Source organism: Eublepharis macularius, chromosome 2 (assembly GCF_028583425.1).
Source record: "Eublepharis macularius isolate TG4126 chromosome 2, MPM_Emac_v1.0, whole genome shotgun sequence".
Classification (NCBI taxonomy): Eukaryota; Metazoa; Chordata; class Lepidosauria; order Squamata; family Eublepharidae; genus Eublepharis; species Eublepharis macularius.
Window position 1 is genome coordinate 150,552,571 of NC_072791.1, and position 19,859 is coordinate 150,572,429.

The window sequence follows — 19,859 nt, forward strand, 5'->3', positions numbered from 1 at the left end:
ATCAATATGATGTAGAGCTGGAAAACAGTTTTAAAATATGCCTATAAGCTCAGTACAGTAGGGATCATTTTTTTAAAAAGGGAAAAAGCAATTATCTAAGTAGCCTTCTTTCTCAATGCCACCTTGGAGCATATGTTCTTTGCAGCAAGGGCAAATAATGAGACTCTACAGGACACATAAGCATCTGAGTCGGATAACAAGTATGAGATTTTCTCCCCCAGTGGGAATGACCTTAGTCCAGATAAGGTTCCTGCCAAAAATTTGAATTTGGGGCTGGAGTAAAGTGGGCAGAGAAGGATGTAATGAGGTAAGTCCTTGGGTTCATGGGAACCACATATACATAAGCATTGGGACTTTGGGATTTGAATAAAGCGACCCTCCAGAAGTGCCGTTGGCAATTGACTGGAATCGTAAAGAAGTGAAGGTCACTCTGAGGGCCAAGCTACAAGTGACGAATGACACTTGAATGGCAAGTGTATTTCTCGCTGTTCACTTGCCCTCCACTCAATCCACTTGCCGTTCAAGTGTCATTCGTCAGTTGTAGCTTGGCCCTGAGTGCGAAGTTGGGGATATTAACTAGGTAGATAGTTCTAGAATGGTCCAGTTTAATTAGTTTAAGCCACAGAGCTGCTTTTGATTTTAAGATTGAGGAACGATCTAAGCAGTAATGATGATCATACTATACAAGACAATGGATGTATAGCCAAGGATACACAAAAAAGAGTGGATTGGCTTCCAAGTGTTTACCTAATTTGTTTGGGACAAGAAGGAAGAATAAAAGGAAAATACAAGACATCCCAATCTTCAAAGGAATTTTGAGAGCTCTTCGCAGCCATATAACCAGCTAAAAGCCAGCCAAAGAAGCACTGAGGCGTTTGAATTTTCACAGTATGCAATGGCTGCTAAGGGCAGAGATGCTCAATGAAATCTTTGGGTCCACTGGGAGCAGTAGCCATGGTTTGCAGGAAGGGAGCCTGAAGGGCTAATTCAAATTGGGTCGTTGAGATATGATGTTTTAGACCTGTTAGGGAAATTAAATAATAGTAATGATAGTGATAATAGTCTCCAGACCCTGATGGCATACACCCAAGAGCTCTTAGGGAAATCACCTGTGAAACTGTTGATCTACTAACCCAGATATGTAACATTGCTGAAATTGGCCACTGAAAATGGCTAATGTTATTCAAGTTTAGGTAAGGGGACAGAAGGAAACCAGATAATTACAGGTGAGTTAGGCTAACATCTGTTCCATGCAAATTGGTAGAAACTTTAACCAAGTATAGGACTATTGAGTGCACAGAGGGATGAAGCCTGTTGAGGAAAAATCAGCATGACAGGGAAGTCTTACCTCACTGATATCTTGGAGTTATTTGAAAAGTTAGCAAGCATGTAGATGACACCAACCTGATAGATATCATATTTGGGCTTTCAAATGCTTTGGGCAAGGTTCCCAACAACGACTCCTGGGATAGCTTGGTAGTTGAGGGATACAAAAACAAGTCCTCCTATGAATTAAAAATTGGCTGAACAAGAGGAAACAAAGAATTGGATTAACTGGGATTGTTCTCACACTGGGGGAATTAAGCAGTGTGGTTCCACAAGGATTGCTAAGGGGGTCGGTGCTATTTATTTGTTTGTAAATGATCACAGATTGGGGGTGGGCAGCATAGTAGCGAAGTCTGCAAATGACCCAAACTATTCAGAAAGTTGTAAACCAAAACTGGCAAAGAGCTTCAGGAGGATTTCAAAAAATTGGGTGAGTGGCAACAATGTGGCTAGTGAAGTTGAATACAGGCAACTGTGAAGTGTGCACATTGAACAAAAACCTCCCAACTGCAAGTATATGCTAATGAGGTCTGGACTTGCTGACAGTGAGAGTGAAAGTGGCCTTGAGGTCAAGTAAAATGTCAACCCAGTGTGCTGCAGTAGTGAACAGGGGAAACTCTCTGCTTGGTATTGTTGAGGGGGATTAGAAATAAAATGGGCAATGAAGTAATGCCCTTATATAGATCTCTGGTGTGGCCTCATAGAGAATGTGGTGTGTCATTACGGTCACCATTTCCCAGACAGAATATTGCAGAGCTGGAAAAAGTACAGAAGAGGGAACCAAGATGGTTAGAAGGTTGACATACCTGCCCTGTGAGGAAGGGCTGAAGGGTCAGGGACTTTCTTGTTTAGAAAGGAGATGGCTAAAGGGGGGCATATTAGAAGTTTTATTTATTCAATATGGAGGAAGAATCCCTCACCTCCCAAAACATTTTGGGCATCCTGAGAAGCTGAGGGACAGTAGATTAGAAGCAGACAAAAGGAAATACTTCTTTACACAATGAGTGTTTGACAGGCAGAACTCATTTCCAGAGGATGTAGTGAGAGCCACCATTGTAGCCAGCTTTCAAAGGGGATTAGAGAGATTCATGGAGGATAGGCCTATCAGTGGGTACTAGCCAAGGTGGCTAAAGGAAGCCTCCACATGCAGTGGCATTAAATCTCCAATTATGAGTGCCAAGAGGCCACTTCATGGGAGGGCCTTGGCCTCTGTGCCAGAATAACTGGATGGCTATCATGTGGGATAGGATATTAGACAAGATGGACCACTGAGTGGATCCAGCAGAGCCCCTCTTACGTTCTTGAGCAGGGATATCTCGTAATTATTGAGGAGCACACAGAAGAAAATTAACCTGGATATTGGTTGGATGGTTAGATTGGGCTCGAGGAGATCCACATTCAAACCCCTTCCTGCCATGGAAGGTTGCTTAGCAGAATGGGATCCCAACCAGGCACTCCACATGGGGTAGAGTTTGCAAAGAAGCGGGAGGATAATCATAGCAGACTCTAGCCAACAGTGGGGATAGCAGTTTGGGAGAAGGCCACCCAGCAGCCATGATGAGTCTCCATGGAGACAATCAGCTCGTTATGCATGGTGGAGGACATTATGAGAGATGTGGTGGGGTCCAACAACCAAAAAATACAGGGGAATGTCAGGTGCTGCTCATGTAGCAGTAGAAGTCACAAGAAGAGACACAAATTGTCTTCCTGGCATGGAAAGATGCAAAGTGGCTGAGAGAGCCACAAGATGCCTAGTTAAGAGAAATGTAAAATGAGAAGTTCCCTGGCCTCACGAGATGCAAAGTGGCTGAGAGAGATGCAAGATGAGGAGCCTATCTGGCTGAAAGTGATGCAGAGTGTCCCCCCCTCCCCAGCCTGGAAAAATGTGAAGTGACTGGGAGAGATGCGAGATGTGGGGCCTGACTTGCTGAGAGGAATGTAGATGCAGAGTGGGTCATGCTTGGCCAAGAGAGACAGCAGACCAGCAGGAGGTGATCCTGTCAGGTTGCATGATATGGCAGATCAGCCAGGTGGTGATCTGTGGCAAGTTGGGGCCTTGTCAGGTCAAGTGACATGGTGGATGGGCCAAGTTGCAATCTGAGGCAGTTTGGGGAATATTGTGCCAAGTGGTATGGTAGATCAAGCAAGGTGGCAAACTGGGGCAGTTTGTGGCCTGTCAGGCAAAGTGATATGACAAATCAGCAGCAGCTGTCCAAGGCTTTCAGGAGCAATTTTAGAGGCCTGTCTGGCCAGGGGTTCATAACAAAACAGTCATTTGAGTAACACATTATAAATTATTTTTTCTTTCAGGTACAGGCATACTGTGCTCCCAGTCAGGGTCCTCATCTTGAACATCCCCATTGTGTTTTGGACAAAAGAGAAGGGCAGATATCAGCACCAGAGGGACTAGCTGGGCCTTTTCCCTCTTACAAGCATCCAGTGGTGTGGCAAGCATGGAATGTTGTGGGGTCAGCTCCTGCCCTCTGTCTACCAGTATTTGTGAGGGGGCAGTCATCATGAGGTACTCTCTACTTTAGGCAATTTGGTGCAGAACTAAGTTACTGCACTTGTAACTATAGCATTAGGAAATGTAGAAAAGATTGGGAAATGCTTCCAGGCAGGTGGCTTGTAGCAATGGGATTTCTTCAAAGGAGATTCAGACTTTTCAGAATCAAGGTGGCCAGATGGAAGGCCAATAAGGCAGTAGGGCTAGAGACTTTAAGCATGGGGGGGGGCTTACATCCCTCTTCCCTTGATTCAGAGTGATATGCTGCACATGAACAGGAATGATAGGGTTCAACTGTCAGGAGAAGGGTATAATGTTTACCTGGCTAATCTTTGTCAAGGCCTATGTGACATCAAAGTCAGCAGGCGAGGCAAGGGGAATTAAGCTAGGCTAAGTCTCTTGTGTGGCAGGAATAGGGCAAGTTGCTTAGGATAGGTAGAGTTGATCAGAAAACACCCTGAGGCATCACAGTGATGGAGTGTATGTTCAGAACAAGCTATCACATGCCATACGGCTGGATGGTGCTGTGTAGGAGCACCCTGGGTGCTGAGAAGCATCTCTTTAATCTGGTAGGTGCCTTGAGGCCCATCAGGGGAGGTGGATGAAGCTGGGCACCTCTCAGCAGAGAATGGCTGTGCAGGCTGGGAGAAACAAAGCTGGCAATAACTGGTGGCTGAGTTTGGAACCAGAGTGGACCTGCCTGGTTGATGCCCCGAGTGGTTGCCTAGCACAGCCCACCCTCAAAATGGTCAGCTTATTTAAATAAGCAGTGACATAGATCAGATATATACATGAATTTAAATAAATAAGCAAAACTAGTTGAACCCACACTCAGTTGTCTTTCAGTGCAATCCTAAGGAGAGTTACTTCAGTATAAGCCTATTGAAATCAATGGGCCTAGACTGGAGTAACTCTCTTTAGGATTGTGTTGTTTGTCTTTATCGTCTTGTGCCACATTTGGAGGTGCCAGGGCAAACACTCATTTAGTGTTTTGAAGTTATGATGCTATTGTATATTTATTTTGATCTGTCTTAACATTCATGATATTTTGTGAACATTTTTTTTACAGTTCTTGTTTTGTCTCAGGCCAAACAACAAACCCATTATCTGTATGTTAACAAATTACACATAATTATCAAATTACACATAATATAATGCAGTGCTTAAAGGTAATATGTGGGAAGATTCTAGTAGCTAGCAAGAAACCAATTCAGAGATTCATAACACATTGTGTTACGGTATCTTAAATGATCTAATTATTTCAGTATAAAGAAAGATGATGGCAGCTACTAGAGTTTAACACCTAATCTTACCTATAATAATAAGGGCATGAAACTACTATGAAGAATTCACAAAAGGATGTCTATCTATGAATGAAATTAGCAGGGAAAAACTTGTAATTGTATATATTCTTGATTTTTGTTTTCTGTGATGGGCAGGACTATTGAAGGATTGTCTTCCCTGGTTTTAAAAATCTAAAAATTAAGATTTAACACAGAATTTTCTGTGAAACATTTGGAAACAATACAAAGAAATGCAATCCACAACCTATTAAATACCATTCAATTCATCTGTTTGGAGAAAAGAATGTGCAATTGGGCATGATTGTAGCAGACTGCAATAAGCCATCTTGACAGTCAAAGAACCTACAACAGTTGGATCTAAAAGACCCACAGAATAGAAGCACACTGAGCTGGAAGAAACACGCTTTCTCTAATAATTAAGCAAAAATATAGCAATTTATCTATCCAGCAAGTGTTCATACAATAAGATTATATAAAGTAATATCCAGAATAGTAAGAAACCTGTCCTTGATCAAAAGGTTACAGCATCAAAGAATCCCTGGCAGTAGTCCAGATTCTCCAAAGTCCATATGTTTAGAAATAGAAAATGGAGCCACAGCTCTCTTCTTTGTTCGTAGGATGCCTTCAAGGGAACTCGAAGCCGCGGGCATGCAGAAAGCCAACCTCTGGTCCGGAGAACCCACAATGGAGAAAGTGGACACACAGGAAAGAAATCACAATCATCGACCGCTCAACAGGGCGCAAGCTGAATTCCTGTTTCGGAGTCTTTTTTTCAAGAGCGTTGATAGACAGAGTTCCAAATGCAACAAGAAACCTCACTTCTCTAATCCCAAATGGGAGACCCAGATACCAGGAATTCAGCTTGCGCCCTGTTGAGCGGTTGATGGCTGTGATTCCTTTCCTGCATGTCCACTTTCTCCCTTGTGGGTTCTCCGGACCAGAGGTTGGCTTTCTGCGTGCCCGCAGCTTCAGGTTCCCTTGAAGGCATCCTACGAACAAAGAAGAGAGCTGTGGCTCCATTTGCTATTTCTAAGCATATGGACTTTGGAGAATCTGGACTACTGCCAGGGATTCTTTGATGCTGTAACCTTTTGATCAAGGACAGGTTTCTTACTATTCTGGATATTACTTTTTGTAATCTTATTGTATAAACACTTGATGGCTAGATAAATTGCTATATTTTTGCTTAATTATTAGAGGAAGCATGTTTTCTTCCAGCTCAGTCTGTTTCTATTCTGTGGGTCTTTTAGATCCAACTGTTGTAGGTTCTTGGGTTGTACATTGCTATTTACTACACGGTGCCCTTCTGTTGTTTTGTCTATCTTGACAGTCAAAGCTGACTGCCATTTTTAAAAATAAATTCCAGTGTATACATTTAATGGGGCCTGATCTTTCTTAATCATACCAGGGAAAGTTAACTGGTCATTCTTCAAATCTAATTTTTTTTTATTTAGCAGACTATAGGGAGATATTGTACCAGAGACAGAGATGAGAAATAATAGCCTTGAGCAAGTAGCTGTCTTTCTTAGAAGAGCAGTCCTAGTCAACCAATTTTGGAAGAAAATATGTATACTAACCCTTTTCTTTACTGCTATCAAAAATATGGCATAGCATAGGATCCTTGGCCCACATAACTCTTTCCATGCACACAAAACTCATAATATCACCCTTCACACATTACAGAGTATGCAAGTTGGGTCTGGAATCCCTACTCTATGGAGATCAGGTCTGCTCCAGTGGGAGACCCCACCCACCCACCCTTCAGCCCCTCTGCCCAACACTGCTCAGCTGAGCAGTGTTTTGCACCAACGTCATGACATCATTTCCAGTGTGACTCAGAAATGATGCCATTGCATTGGGTGACATTGGTCCAAAATTCTGTGGTTAAACCATATGCTAAAGCATTATCCCCACATGATGATGTAACTTCCAGGTCATCACGGCATCACCACAATGCCAAAAAGGCTGCTTTTATAGTGTCCCACTACTTGCCAGCCACAAGTTGACAACTGTACCTCACTTGTTCAGAAACAACACAATCACATGTGAGTTCTCCTCAATTACTGTATATATGGATCGGATTAGCATCAGATTGTATTGGAAGAAGGGACTTTCCCCCCTGCACCATTTTCTTAGGATGAAACAGATTTCTAACAGCCTAAAGAAGTTACCAGATAATGGTTAAAAAAAATCAATAGAGGGAATTAGATGATAATGGCTAATGTAAACATTTGCAGAAGAAAATAGCAATTAGAAATTATTTCTTCTGCATATACCCAATATCATGCAGGATTCGGAAATGACATGATATTGTTGTATGCAAATATATTGCATAATTTAACTAACATGGAGTATATTTTTCTTTTAATAATAATAATAATAATAATAATAATAATAATAATAATAATAATAATAATTGATTTATATTCCTCCCTTCAGGATAACATAACGCCCACTCAGAGCAGTTTACAAACAGTGCAGTCCTAAACAGAGTTACTCCAATCTAAACTCATGGGCTTAGACTAGAGTAACTCTGTTTAGGGTTGCACTGAAAGTGTGTTATTATTATCCTCACAACAATCACCCTGCGAGGTGGGTAGGGCTGAGAGAGCTCTGAGAATCTGTGACTGACCCAAGGTCACCCAGCTGGCTTCAAGTGGAGAAATGGGTAATCAAACCCAGTTCTCCAGATTAAAGTCCTGCCACTCTTAACCACTACACCAAACTAGCTTTTCTTTATAATATCTCAGTAAAAACATCATGCCTCGTTATGATGAACTTAACTGTGTGAGCATGACCTTCTATATGTCTGGATATCTTTTCCATAATAAAAAGCCTTGACTGACCAATTTATTTCAAACCATTTGCTATACAGAAGAGAACTTGTTTTTGACTGAAGGTACAGGACAGGAGTTTCTGCTCTAATGTCTACTATAGTGTAAGGCCTTTGTGACCGAATAGGCTTTTAACAAAAGGTTTACAAAGAGCAGCACCCAGAGAGTGGAAGGTAAAGGGTTGAAAAAACTGCTTGAAGGGAGTTGATTGACAGATTGCTCCCCCCTCTCTGTGATTGGCCCGTGAGAAAGTAACATTTGGTATTGCTCTTAGTAGGTCTGAAAACTGTTCAGTAGCAGTCTCTGCCCTTTTTACTATATTGACTGTTTTTGCTTGGTTGTGGTAGGGTTTCCCCCTTTCTAGCTTAGGACAATGTGTTTGTATGTGCCCTTCTTCCAGGCAATGATAACAAGTGATCACTCCCCTCCTGTGTAGTGGTTAGGATCAAGGAAAGAGTTAAGTACAAAAACACACACACTGTTCTCCAAATTACTTCCTCCACAATCTAGTTTATATAAAAGTCAGTGGTGCTGAGAGGTTTGTGCATAATATATCATTTGTGCACAATATATGTTATTCAGACCAAAGAAAAGATAAAATCACATAATTAATTACTTTAAATCCCATGGAGGGGGAGTAATTTGACACCAGGAGTATTCATTTGAGTTGCTAAATATCACCAGTTTTGAGGCATAAGACATTTGAGGGAGAAACACCTCAAGAGAATATCCAAGCAACCATGATAAATATCCTGTTATTTCTTTCCTATATCTCCTATTCTCTGACCTATGAGACTTCAATATCTAAATCAGGTGGGTCTTGAGCCTGTCTCACAATTAGTGATTGGAAAATAAAGGTTTTTTCCTTTGTTCCTTATCATGAATAATTACTCCATCTTTTTAAACATTGTGAAATATTTGTGACATAGTCAGTAGAACTTTTTAAACATTGTGACATTGTTAGTAAAACTTATCTTAGTTGAGCTCCAATCCACTGACTTGTATCTAAATGCATGCATGTTCAACTGAAAAAAACCCTTTCTCTGCCTGATGCTAACACAGATTAACAGATTAACACAGAACTACCCAGATAATCTCAGAATCTTGCCACTGACTTCATTAGAAAATAGATTGAATCTAGAGGTTCAGGCTGATGCACTTGCTACGTGATATTGCTATCAGAGGTAACTTGTAGTAGGTCAGTAACTGCCTGCAGTTCTTCTCACACAAGAGGGAATCCTCAGTTCCTGTAGATCTTCCCACTTGAGATGCACCCCCCACACTGCACCCCACACTATTCCTGAGGGTCCTACCATCCATAGGAGCAGCTTGTCAGAAGACAGTGGGATGCAGGAACGGCCACTGGGCAAGTGAAACTTCTGTCTGCAGAGTTACTGCTTGAGATTCTTTGGATTTGAATGTCTATCTGTTGATATTTTTTATTGTCCTGAATGTATGGGGTCTTTTGGCAAGGTAGATAATATAGTTATCCTAATGCTGTTATAAGTGAAGTAGTCCAACTGGTTGGCTGTTATCCTCTGAAATAATTTGAGTCTTTCATGAAGAATATGAAAAAAAAATCCTGGTCCACAATCCAGCCTGAGGATTTGGAATTAAAAAAAAAATTAAAATCAGTTGATAGGACAGAGAGTGTTGGTAGAAGAGTAAAGATACACAGAAAGAAAACTAAATTATGCTTATTTGTTTAAACAATAGTACCTTAGTGTAAGGTTTAGGTTGCTACTTAAATAGTGAAGATCTCTTTTGTATCTTAGAAAATTATTGTGAACATCAGATGAGAAAATTAGAAAGATTGTTTCTGGAAATCGAAGTTTTTCTTTGATTCCGGTGAGACTCAGTATAAATAACCATTTACTGGACTGCAGCCTAACAAAACTGGGCCAATCTTGCATGGCATCAATTAATTAATTATAAAGCACCAGGAACTGGCACTGTGCAAACCAACTAAAAATATTTCCAAAGTGAATCATAGATTAGACCCAAGAACAATGGAAAGGTATGCGAAAACAGAGTATCAAATGATCCAGAGGAGTTAGCCGTGTTAGTCTGTAGTAGCAAAATCAAAGAGTCCAGTAGCACCTTTAAGACTAACCAATTTTATTGTAGCATAAGCTTTCGAGAATCACAGTTCTCTTCGTCAGATGCATGGAGGGCAAAAAGAGAAACTGGTCAAATCTCCATATCAAAGGAGTTGTTTACATCCCTCCTCTCCTCCTCCCCTCCTCTCTCCTCCTCTATATTTGACCAGTTTCTCTTAAGACTAAATTGGTTAGTCTTAAAGGTGCTACTGGACTCTTTTTGAGAGTATCAAATGCACTTGATTCTCAAAAGCTTATGCTACAATAAAATTGGTTAGTCTTAAAGGTGCTACTGGACTCTTTTTGATTTTGCTACCACAGACTAACACGGCTAACTCCTCTGAACTTATTTAGTGCAATCTTCCTCTGCATGTCTTTGATCAGTGCATTTTTCTGTCCTGATTCCTAATCCAGAGAAACAATCGCAAAACAGTTGCACTCATGCCTCCGTGTCAGTCTTACAAAAGACAAACATCTGTGAATGTAGATCTCCACTTCTTTTAAAAAAAAATGTAATGTTGAATTTTGCACCCGGACAATTATATTTCTGCTGCATTTGCCTGAACTGCCAATGATCTATAATTTAACTATCTTTTTCTGTCCAAATTTTCTTTTCCATCCTCTGACAGAGACAAATCATATGAAAATATGCTTATGAAAAATCGAACACAGGTGATTGAGTTTGTGTTTTCAGGATTCATAGACCATCCAAAACTTCAAGTTGTCCTTTTTTTCATATTCTTGGTGATCTACATAGTCACTCTGGGGGCAAATTTGGGGATAATCTTGTTAATCAGGATGGACCCCCAGCTCCAAAGCCCAATGTACTTCTTCCTCAGCCACATGGCTTTCATAGATGCTGGTTACTCTTCAACAGTTACTCCCAAGGCCATGATGGACATTTTAGCTGAGAGAAAAACCATTTCCATTGCTGGGTGTGCTACTCAGTTTTATATGTTTGATGGCTTTGTAATCACTGAATTATTCTTACTATCTGTCATGGCATATGATCGGTATGTGGCCATCTGTAACCCATTGCTTTATTCTGTAGTTATGTCTAAGAAGTTATGTACTACACTAGTGGCTAGTGTCTATATTTATGGTTTTGTAAGTTCAGGGGTTCAAACATTACTGACTTTTCGGCTATCGTTCTGTGGATCAAACATCATCAATCATTTCTACTGTAATGACCCACCACTTCTAGCTCTGTCCTGCTCTGATACACAACAAAAAGAAATCCAGCTGTTAGTCTTATCTGGCATAAACTTAACCAGCTCCCTTATGACAATCATCGTGTCCTATACCTACATTCTGTCCACAATCTTTGGGAAACATTTCAAGAATGGGGGACACAAAGCCTTCTCAACATGTGCTTCCCACTTGACAGCTGTTATCATTTTCTATGGCACTCTTTTCTTCATGTACCTACAACCAAGCTCTGCTCATTCTCTGGATTACGACAAAATGGTATCTGTTTTTTATGCTGTTATGATCCCAATGTTGAACCCCCTTATCTATAGCTTAAGAAATAAGGAAGTGAAGGGGGCCCTGAGACGACTAATGGGAAGGAAAAGGCTCTCACAGTAAGGTCCCTAACCAATTACTTGGAAATGCTTAAGTACTGATTACCTTTTATAGAAGGCATATCAAACCTATGACAAGAACAAACCAGCTCAGAACTTCTCTATGTTCAAAACTAATTTAAAAACCAAATGTTTGGAGCACACTCTGTCGGTGCACAATAACAAAGCTCTTTGAGTGCTAAGAATGATGTTGCCTGCTTTATATTACTGCTTTCCCTATTGTTGTGAATGTATTTTTGTTTGGTAACTGGTTTTGTTGCAGCTTAAATTGAAAAAAAGAATTTTTTGGCCTGATCTAGGAGATGTATTTACCCATGGGAGGTAAATACATGTCTGCATCAAAAAACTCCTGAAAAGAAATCCAAAAGCAACTGTGGGGTTGTTTGGTTTTTCTAGTCAGGGAAATATTGGATTCTGAATCATCAGCATTTAATAAAGTGGTGCAATGCATAGTAAATTGCCATTGATTTTGAGTGATAACAGATGCGAACTGTTTTCATGACCTTACCCATGATAGATGCATTGCAGTATTGGATATACCACCAATGGGGTATGCATGATGAAGTACTGAATTAACAGTTACCCACCTCCAATGTTGTGTTATCCTGAATGCTCCTCCACCAAACCCCACATTTTGGAGCCCCACTGAGGCCTGAGGGCCATGTGCCACCTGAACTAGAGAATCATGATCAGGTTAAATCAGGCCAAAGGCAATTGCAAGAGGAAATAGCCTGCTTCTCATGAGCTCTGGCATTCTGTAATCAGGATTCGTTTATCTGTGACTCTTGAATGATTCTCACTCCTAAGCTATGATTTACAACTGACGGTGACAGGACAATAACCCAGCCTTCCAGACCACTTATATGAACCTTATATCAAATATTTGTTCAGGCAGGCTGACTCATCTCTTGACCCATTCACACTTCCTCAGACTAGATAAAAGGTCTTTTCCCATTTTTCTCCACCAAGAAACCTAACTGCACTGTCTCAAACTCTTAGAAACATCCACCATCTACAAGGAAGGGAAAGGGGGTATGACAAGAGCCTTCTCAGTTCTTCCATTTTGTTCTTCGTTTGTTTCCTTGGACAAAAAGAACATTATTTGGGCTTAAAATAACTGCAATTGGATGCTAGGATCTTGCAAAACGAATGTTTTTATTGGGATGCCAAAAATAAATGGCTGCTGTATCTTTGAGTTGCCCAGATTTGTTGCACAATGAAACTACCATTTTCCTTTTCTTTACTATTCTGTATCTTGATTAGGACAATAAAGTTATTCTCTATTTAATTATCAATGTTGTTTTGCTCTTCATCCTCTTCTAGAGAACATTGACCAAAAGCTCAGAGTTGTAAATACAACAGACTTAAAAGGTCTCGGGTGCCAGTAACCAGGTTCTGCATATGTGGCGATGCTCATACATACATTCCCTAACATGAGTGTCCCTTTTGGGTAACTATCACATGCCACACATTGTTAAAAACATGAATCTGATTACTTCCTGCTACCATTTCTCATTGGCTGATACTGTTTATTTATTATTTATTTACAACATTTGTATGCTGCCTTTCTACCTAAATAGGGTCCCCAGAGCAGCAAACATTTTTTTAAAAATAAAACTTTTTAAACAATTTAAATTTAAAACATTTGAAATAGCATTGCAATAATTCAATAAACATGTACAAAGAACTCTAAAACAGAGGACCTCTGCTGTGATGTTGCTGAAATGGAGTTGCAAGCTTGCTTGTGTGATAATGTAGTCCAAAGATTCAAAACAAAGAGCTCCTCTTTCTTATATTTCTTATTCTTTGCTTAACAACAACAACAACAACAACACTCGATTTATATACTGCCCTTCAGGACAACTTTAATGCCCACTCAGAGTGGTTTACAAAGTATGTCATTATAATCCCCACAACAAACACCCTGTGAGGTGGGTGGGGCTGAGAGAGCTCCAGAGAACTGTGACTAGCCCAAGGTCACCCAGCTGGCTTCAAGTGGAGGAGTAGGGAATCAAACCCGGCTCTCCAGATTAGAGTCCTGCGCTCTTAACCACTACACCAACTGTAGAGGTTCTTGCTTTGTAGGACCTTCTCTTCCTTAAGAAAGCTCCTGGAGCAATTTTGGCATCTTGTGGTTAACTCAGACTCAGGAGATGATCAAACATGTAATGGAGAATTGCTGCCTTTTGCTTGGGAAAATGTGGACTGGGCTTCTTCCCTCTTCTCCAGCTTGACCAAGAATTAGATGGTAACTTGGGAGAAGGGTATCGGTGCTTCCCCCACAGCAATGGGTAAAACCCAGTGCCCATGAAAGCCCACAGACATACAGTGCAATCCTAAAAAGAGTTATACCAATCTAAGCCCATTGAAATCAGTGGGCTTAGACTGGAGTAACTCTTCTTAGGATTGCACTGTAAATCAACCTTAGTTTTGTCTCTATTTTTACCTCACAACAACCAATTTATGAGGTAAATTGAGAGACAGTAATTTGCCCAAGGTTATTCAGCAAGCTTCCAAGGCAGAATAGGGATGTTAATCTAGGTATCTTTGGTCCTAGTCTGACACTCTAACTAGTATACTACACTGGCTGTCGCTGGATTTCAGTGAGTCCCCATCCCTTCATTTTCACTAATCCTCAACCACCAAACAACTCCTAAGGGAATCAGTGGGACACATTATACTATTAATCGGGGAAAAGATAGTAGTGTTGGTCTTCACAGGTTCCACTCTATCTCATACAGATCCATATTAATCCAAGCAAGCAAGATTACAGGGAGCCATAAGCAAAGCGAGTGAGTAGTATTAACTGTACTGCACAGCAAATGATTCAAGTTGAGAGGAGCAAGCAATAAGGCAACCCTGTAACCCACTGTTTCCCTCAAAGGAAAGAAAACATCCAACCTATAAGAAAATGCATTCTTAGCCACAAATATGATCATTGGTTTACATAAATAAAGATCTCCTACCTATTGGAGCTAAAGACAAATTTATTGTGGGACAAGTGATACCACCACCACCACTCAACATCCTGTCTCTAGTTGCAGCAGCTGCCATGGATTCAGAGAAAGGAGAAGAACCTAAGTTGTCTGTTACAAATAAAGAATCATCCAGAATAAAATCAGGTGTGCTTCAGTGGGATAAAAGCAGGTGCTTTGCTTTGATAATAATGTAACATTGAACTTTAAACACATCTAGGAAAATCTTTTAAGGCTTAGTGTTTTAACTAAGGCCCTTTTAACATCCTTGTTCCTCAAACTGTAGATCATAGGGTTTAACATGGGAGTGATGACCCCATAAAGCATGGAAACTATTCTATCTTGCTTGGGTGAATAAGCTGAAGTTGGTCGCCCATAGGTGAACATGGTGGTTCCATAGAATAAACAAACTACAGTCAAGTGAGATCCACAAGTGGAAAATGCTTTCTGCCTGCCCTCTGAGGATGGCATGCGCAAAACAGTAGAAATAATATATATGTAAGAGATCAGGGTGATCAGAAAGGCACTGCTACCTATAATACCAGCCACAAGAAGAAGGACTAGTTCAGGGATATAGGTAGATGAGCAAGAGAGGGCAAGCACTGGGGGAATATCACAGTAATACTGGTCAACTTTATTGGGTCCACAGAAAGATAGTGTAAAGGCTAAGGAAGTATGAACCAAGGAATTAATAATGCCAGTTACCCAAGTCCCGGCAGCCAGTTGAGCGCTCAGTCGTTTACTCATGATGGCTGTATACTGCAAAGGATTACATATGGCAACATAGCGATCATATGCCATCACCGCTAGCAGTAAAATTTCAGTGCCCACCATATCTATGAGAAAGAATAGTTGTACTGCACAGCTAGCAAATGAGATGGTCTTGTCCTCTGACAAAAAAATATGCAGCATCTTTGGTACTGTGACAGTTGGGCAAAGAACATCAAGCAAAGATAAATTACTGAGGAAGAAGTACATGGGAGTCTGGAGGCGAACATCTGTCCCTATTGCCATGAGTATAGCTCCATTTCCAGCTAAAGTAGTCAAGTAAATCAGCAGAATCATTACGAAGAGAGAAATCCGTACTTCTGGGAGATCAGACAATTCTGTAAAGTAAAAGTTCTTCACTACTGATTCATTTGCCGTGTCCATGCTCTTGTCAAAAAGATTAGCCATTTGGAATATCTGAAATACAGACAAGACAAAGCAGATGTTTTAAAAATAGGGCTGTCATTGAACACAGATGGAGAGATAAATGGCTTAAGGCACTATCCAGTCTTTGCCCGGCAGGCAACTTTCCCAGGGGTGGGATGGTGGGACAGAGCTGCACACACTGGAGCAGTTTGCATGATGGAGATAGGGATGGTTCAACAGGATGCTGCTCTGAAGTTTAACAAATGCACATATTACCAAAATCTAAATATATGCACTTTTTGAAGACTTTTGAAGACTATTTTTCAAGGAGAAAAAAATAATAAACCAAAACTCAGCTATGAAAGGCCATTCTATATTTTTGATTTCTCATTGCTTTGAGAATATGAAATGCTGACTTTGTCATATTAAAATATTTATTATAGTACTTTTACACTGCATCTGAACAAAACAGCAGACAAAGGGATTTACAAAAATCTGGTAAAACTGCCATATTAAAATAACATATACCACAGACTATGGTAACAAGTTAAAAGGCAATGCTACATTTTCCAAGGCAAGATAAAGCTAATATCTTAACATTTTGGGATTCCAGATCCCAGGGACAGAGGATGGGGGATTGCCAGCTCCCACCCTCTGCCCCCCCACCACTCACCTGGTCAATGGGGATGAGGGAAAGGGCAGGAATTGGCCTCCCGGGTGTGCCCCTAGGGCAGTGCAATAACATAACTTTCCAGGAGTGACGTCGGGCCCTATGAGAAGGGGGGTCAGCAGGTGCATCGCACCAGGGCCCATGAGCCCAGAGGGGGCCCAAAGAGACCAAAAGGTGGCCCAAGAGTTCCCTGCACTTTGCATATGAAGACTAGAATTTATATCTTATGTTGTTCACCTACATAGCATAGTTTTATCCTTTACATTCCACTAGGGGCAGCATGTGACAGTTAGAAGATCACGTGACTCTCCACTCTCCAACCAGGCAGACAGAATGTTTAGGCCAGTGGCCATTGTTGTAGTGGATGTGTTGGTGTACATGAGTGTAAACTGCTGAGGGGCTCAGGCCTCACCCCATATTTGGCAGGGGAGGCTGAGCCCCCCTGGTCAACCAGTGAACAACATGGGGGCTGAGGGGCTCAAAGCCCCTTGGATTTGGCTGTGGGGGGCATGCTGTGACAAGCTCACATGAGGGACTCAGTTACAATGGCAGATGAAGCACAGGACTGTCCACCCCTCCTGTTGTATCATGTTACAATTTCCATGATTCTTTGGGGCTTTATTCCTGTTTTTTGCTCATATGTATTTGTGTGTTTATTAAGAATATATAATTTAAATAATTTAGTTTTCTAAAATGAAAACTTTTCTAAAACTTTCACACTCACACCAGCCAGCACGCTCCAACCACCCATCATCATATTTTCTCTGCAATCAATGCTACTCTGTAAAGGACCAGTTTCTGTTCCTTTTAATAGGGAAAAAGTAAGTCTCTATTTTATTTTACTTTTCAGTTACGTTATCATTACATTGTATTTTGGAAATGGAAAACTGGGAAAGGGTAGGCCCTATGTTTCCTTGTTGAAACAGGTTTAGTGTGTGGGGGGGAGGGGGTTGCTTCAGCCACTCCTATGCTCCTCTTTCAATTTCCATTCCATTTTTAAATGGAGAGGTGGTATCTATTGCAGAAAAGGACAATTCCTAAAACTGTGCTGTCTTTCTGAAGCAACGAAACCCCCCATCTTCATTAACAGGATTGAGGGCCCCCACAAAATTTCCTTTTGCCCTGTGTGCAGCCTGGAGAGAACATTGACAAGGAATGTGCACTCTGTACATTTTCATGCTGTCCATTTTCCTGGTACCTAAAAAGGTGTGGTCCAGTTTCAAAGGAATGACCAACTAGCTAATGCCTAAAAAAGAAATTTAAAAAAAAAAGTTAAATAGCACTTTCAAAACAACAGCAATGTATTGCTATAGGATTTGGGGATTCTTTCAATAGCTATTTTGTGTTTTCTTTGAAACAACTGGAAATGCATGTGGAATGAAGCCAAAATTGTTGCACCTACCCTTAAGATAGAAATAAAATTCTCTCGTGGATGTGGTGGAGTTACGCACAAGGGGGCGAGTCTGCAGGATAACAGACCTGATGCTAACTTGCTGGAAATGAATGACACAGAGGATTCACCAGAAGAAGCCTACTTCAGAAAGTCTGTGTTTTATGTTTTAGTAGACAGTGTTATAGCAGGATTAACTATAAGATTAAATGCTGTGAAGCAGTTGGCAGAAAATTTCAGTTTCTTACAGAAATACCTCACCGTGTCTGAAAGTGACTCAAATGAAAATGCTTTATTTTTATCAAAACAATATCCTAATATACCACTGAAAGGGTGGGGGAAAGGATAATGAGATGCTATTTGAAAGTTGTATATTAATATTCTCACCTAATAAAAATTTTCTAATAAAAAACAATATCCTAATGACTTTAATGATGAGAATTTTTTGACAGAAATGCAGCATTTACCTTCAGTACATAAGGCAAATTTTGGAAATGCACAGTTAAAACCACATGATCTGTTGAACATATTAACAGAATACAGACTTGGTGACCTGTTTCCAAATGTTTGTGTCAGCTTATGAATTCTTTTAACAATTCCAGCAACAGTAGCTTCTGCAGAGACATCATTTTGCAAACTCAAGCTGATTAAGAATTTTTTAAGATCTACGATGTCTCAAGAACATCTTGTGGATTTGGCCAGGCTGAGTATTGAGTCAAACATTGCCAGAACAATAATTTTGATGCTGTCATTAGAAATTTTTCACAAAAAAAGGCAAGGAAAGCTCATTTTTAAGTAAATACAAAGCCTATTTTTAAACTTGTTTGACCTTATCCTTAAAGCCATTATGGATAAAAAGATTGCTAATGGAGCAGGAAAGGGGCCCTGAAATTTTTTTGCACCACCTCATAAAATTCCTCTCAGAGGCCCTGAGTGACATCATCATGCTGCCACAAGAGTGCTCCTGCGCTTTACAGTGAGTCGATTTGGGCCCCCAATGGGCTGAATTGGGCCTGTTTGGGACCCAAATCAGCCTGCTGCAGAGTGCACATGTGCTACCAGGGTGGCACGATGTCACTTTCCAGAAGTGACATCATTGCACAGGCACAGGAGTAAGTGCATGCATTGTGCATGTGCAAGAAACAAAAAAGAGATGAGTGCTGGATCCCCCACCCCAGCCAAGAGTGTAAGGGCACCTTGCAACCCTATAACACTGTCATAGTCACCTATAAATCTCCTTCTAGGGACTCATTGAAATGTTGTCAGAAAGGCTATCACCCCATAAGCCTTATGGAACTGAGGAAAGGGATGAATTGCTCTAACTTCCTGCCCATTTCAAAACATCAGGGCAACCCTCAAAAATACTTGGAATATGTTGCTACCATTTGAACTTCCCTGTAAGAGAAGAGGAAGAGGATTTGCCTGATGCCTGGAAGTTAATGTAAATGTTCACAGAGTGAGAAGTGGGCTTTTATATGTGTAGTCCTCAGACCAGGCTAACACCACATTTAAATCAAGCCAAAAATATATTGACAATGAATGCAATTATTTCAATTCAGGTCTTATGTGAGAGAAATGATATGACTTAGTTGGCACACAAGATGCTGAGTTCCAAACTGATTGAAGCCTCTGAGCTGACTTTAAGGGAAGACTCACATAAAGTATACTGCAGTAATCTATAGCCTGGACAGATTATCTGAGTGGAAAAATGAAGAATGTTTACATGCTAGTTGTAATAGATGTGTGAACTTTTGAACTTTTTGGTGGTTACAAATTTCTAATCCTGCTTCCCCCTTTTCATCTCTGTCTCATCCTCCCCGCATACCTGCTTTACCTCCCCATCCACCTGTCTCTTGCTAGACCACTTGTTTGCATGCCTTCCCTCTCACCTGCCCACTTTGGTTTTGCCTGCTCAGTCTCACATTCTCTTGTTGACCCATCACTGTTGTGGCATGGAGAAGAGAAGTGGGTGGAGGGATGAGCAGATTGGCAGGCAGACGCAACCTCACCTACTTCTTTTGTCTGCCACTGTAATTTT

General features: G+C 40.8%; 2 protein-coding genes across 2 annotated transcripts; one reads left to right on the top strand and one right to left on the bottom strand.

The window, feature by feature from the left end:
• Positions 1-10,717: 10,717 nt before the first annotated feature.
• Positions 10,718-11,656, top strand: LOC129324108 (olfactory receptor 1020-like). The gene has a single exon (XM_054971110.1). It carries the CDS (start codon positions 10,718-10,720, stop codon positions 11,654-11,656), a length of 939 nt encoding a protein of 312 aa, XP_054827085.1.
• A 3,187-nt stretch (positions 11,657-14,843) lies between these two features.
• LOC129324109 (olfactory receptor 5V1-like) lies at positions 14,844-15,779 on the bottom strand. The gene has a single exon (XM_054971111.1). It carries the CDS (start codon positions 15,777-15,779, stop codon positions 14,844-14,846), a length of 936 nt encoding a protein of 311 aa, XP_054827086.1.
• Between the last annotated feature and the right edge of the window lie 4,080 nt (positions 15,780-19,859).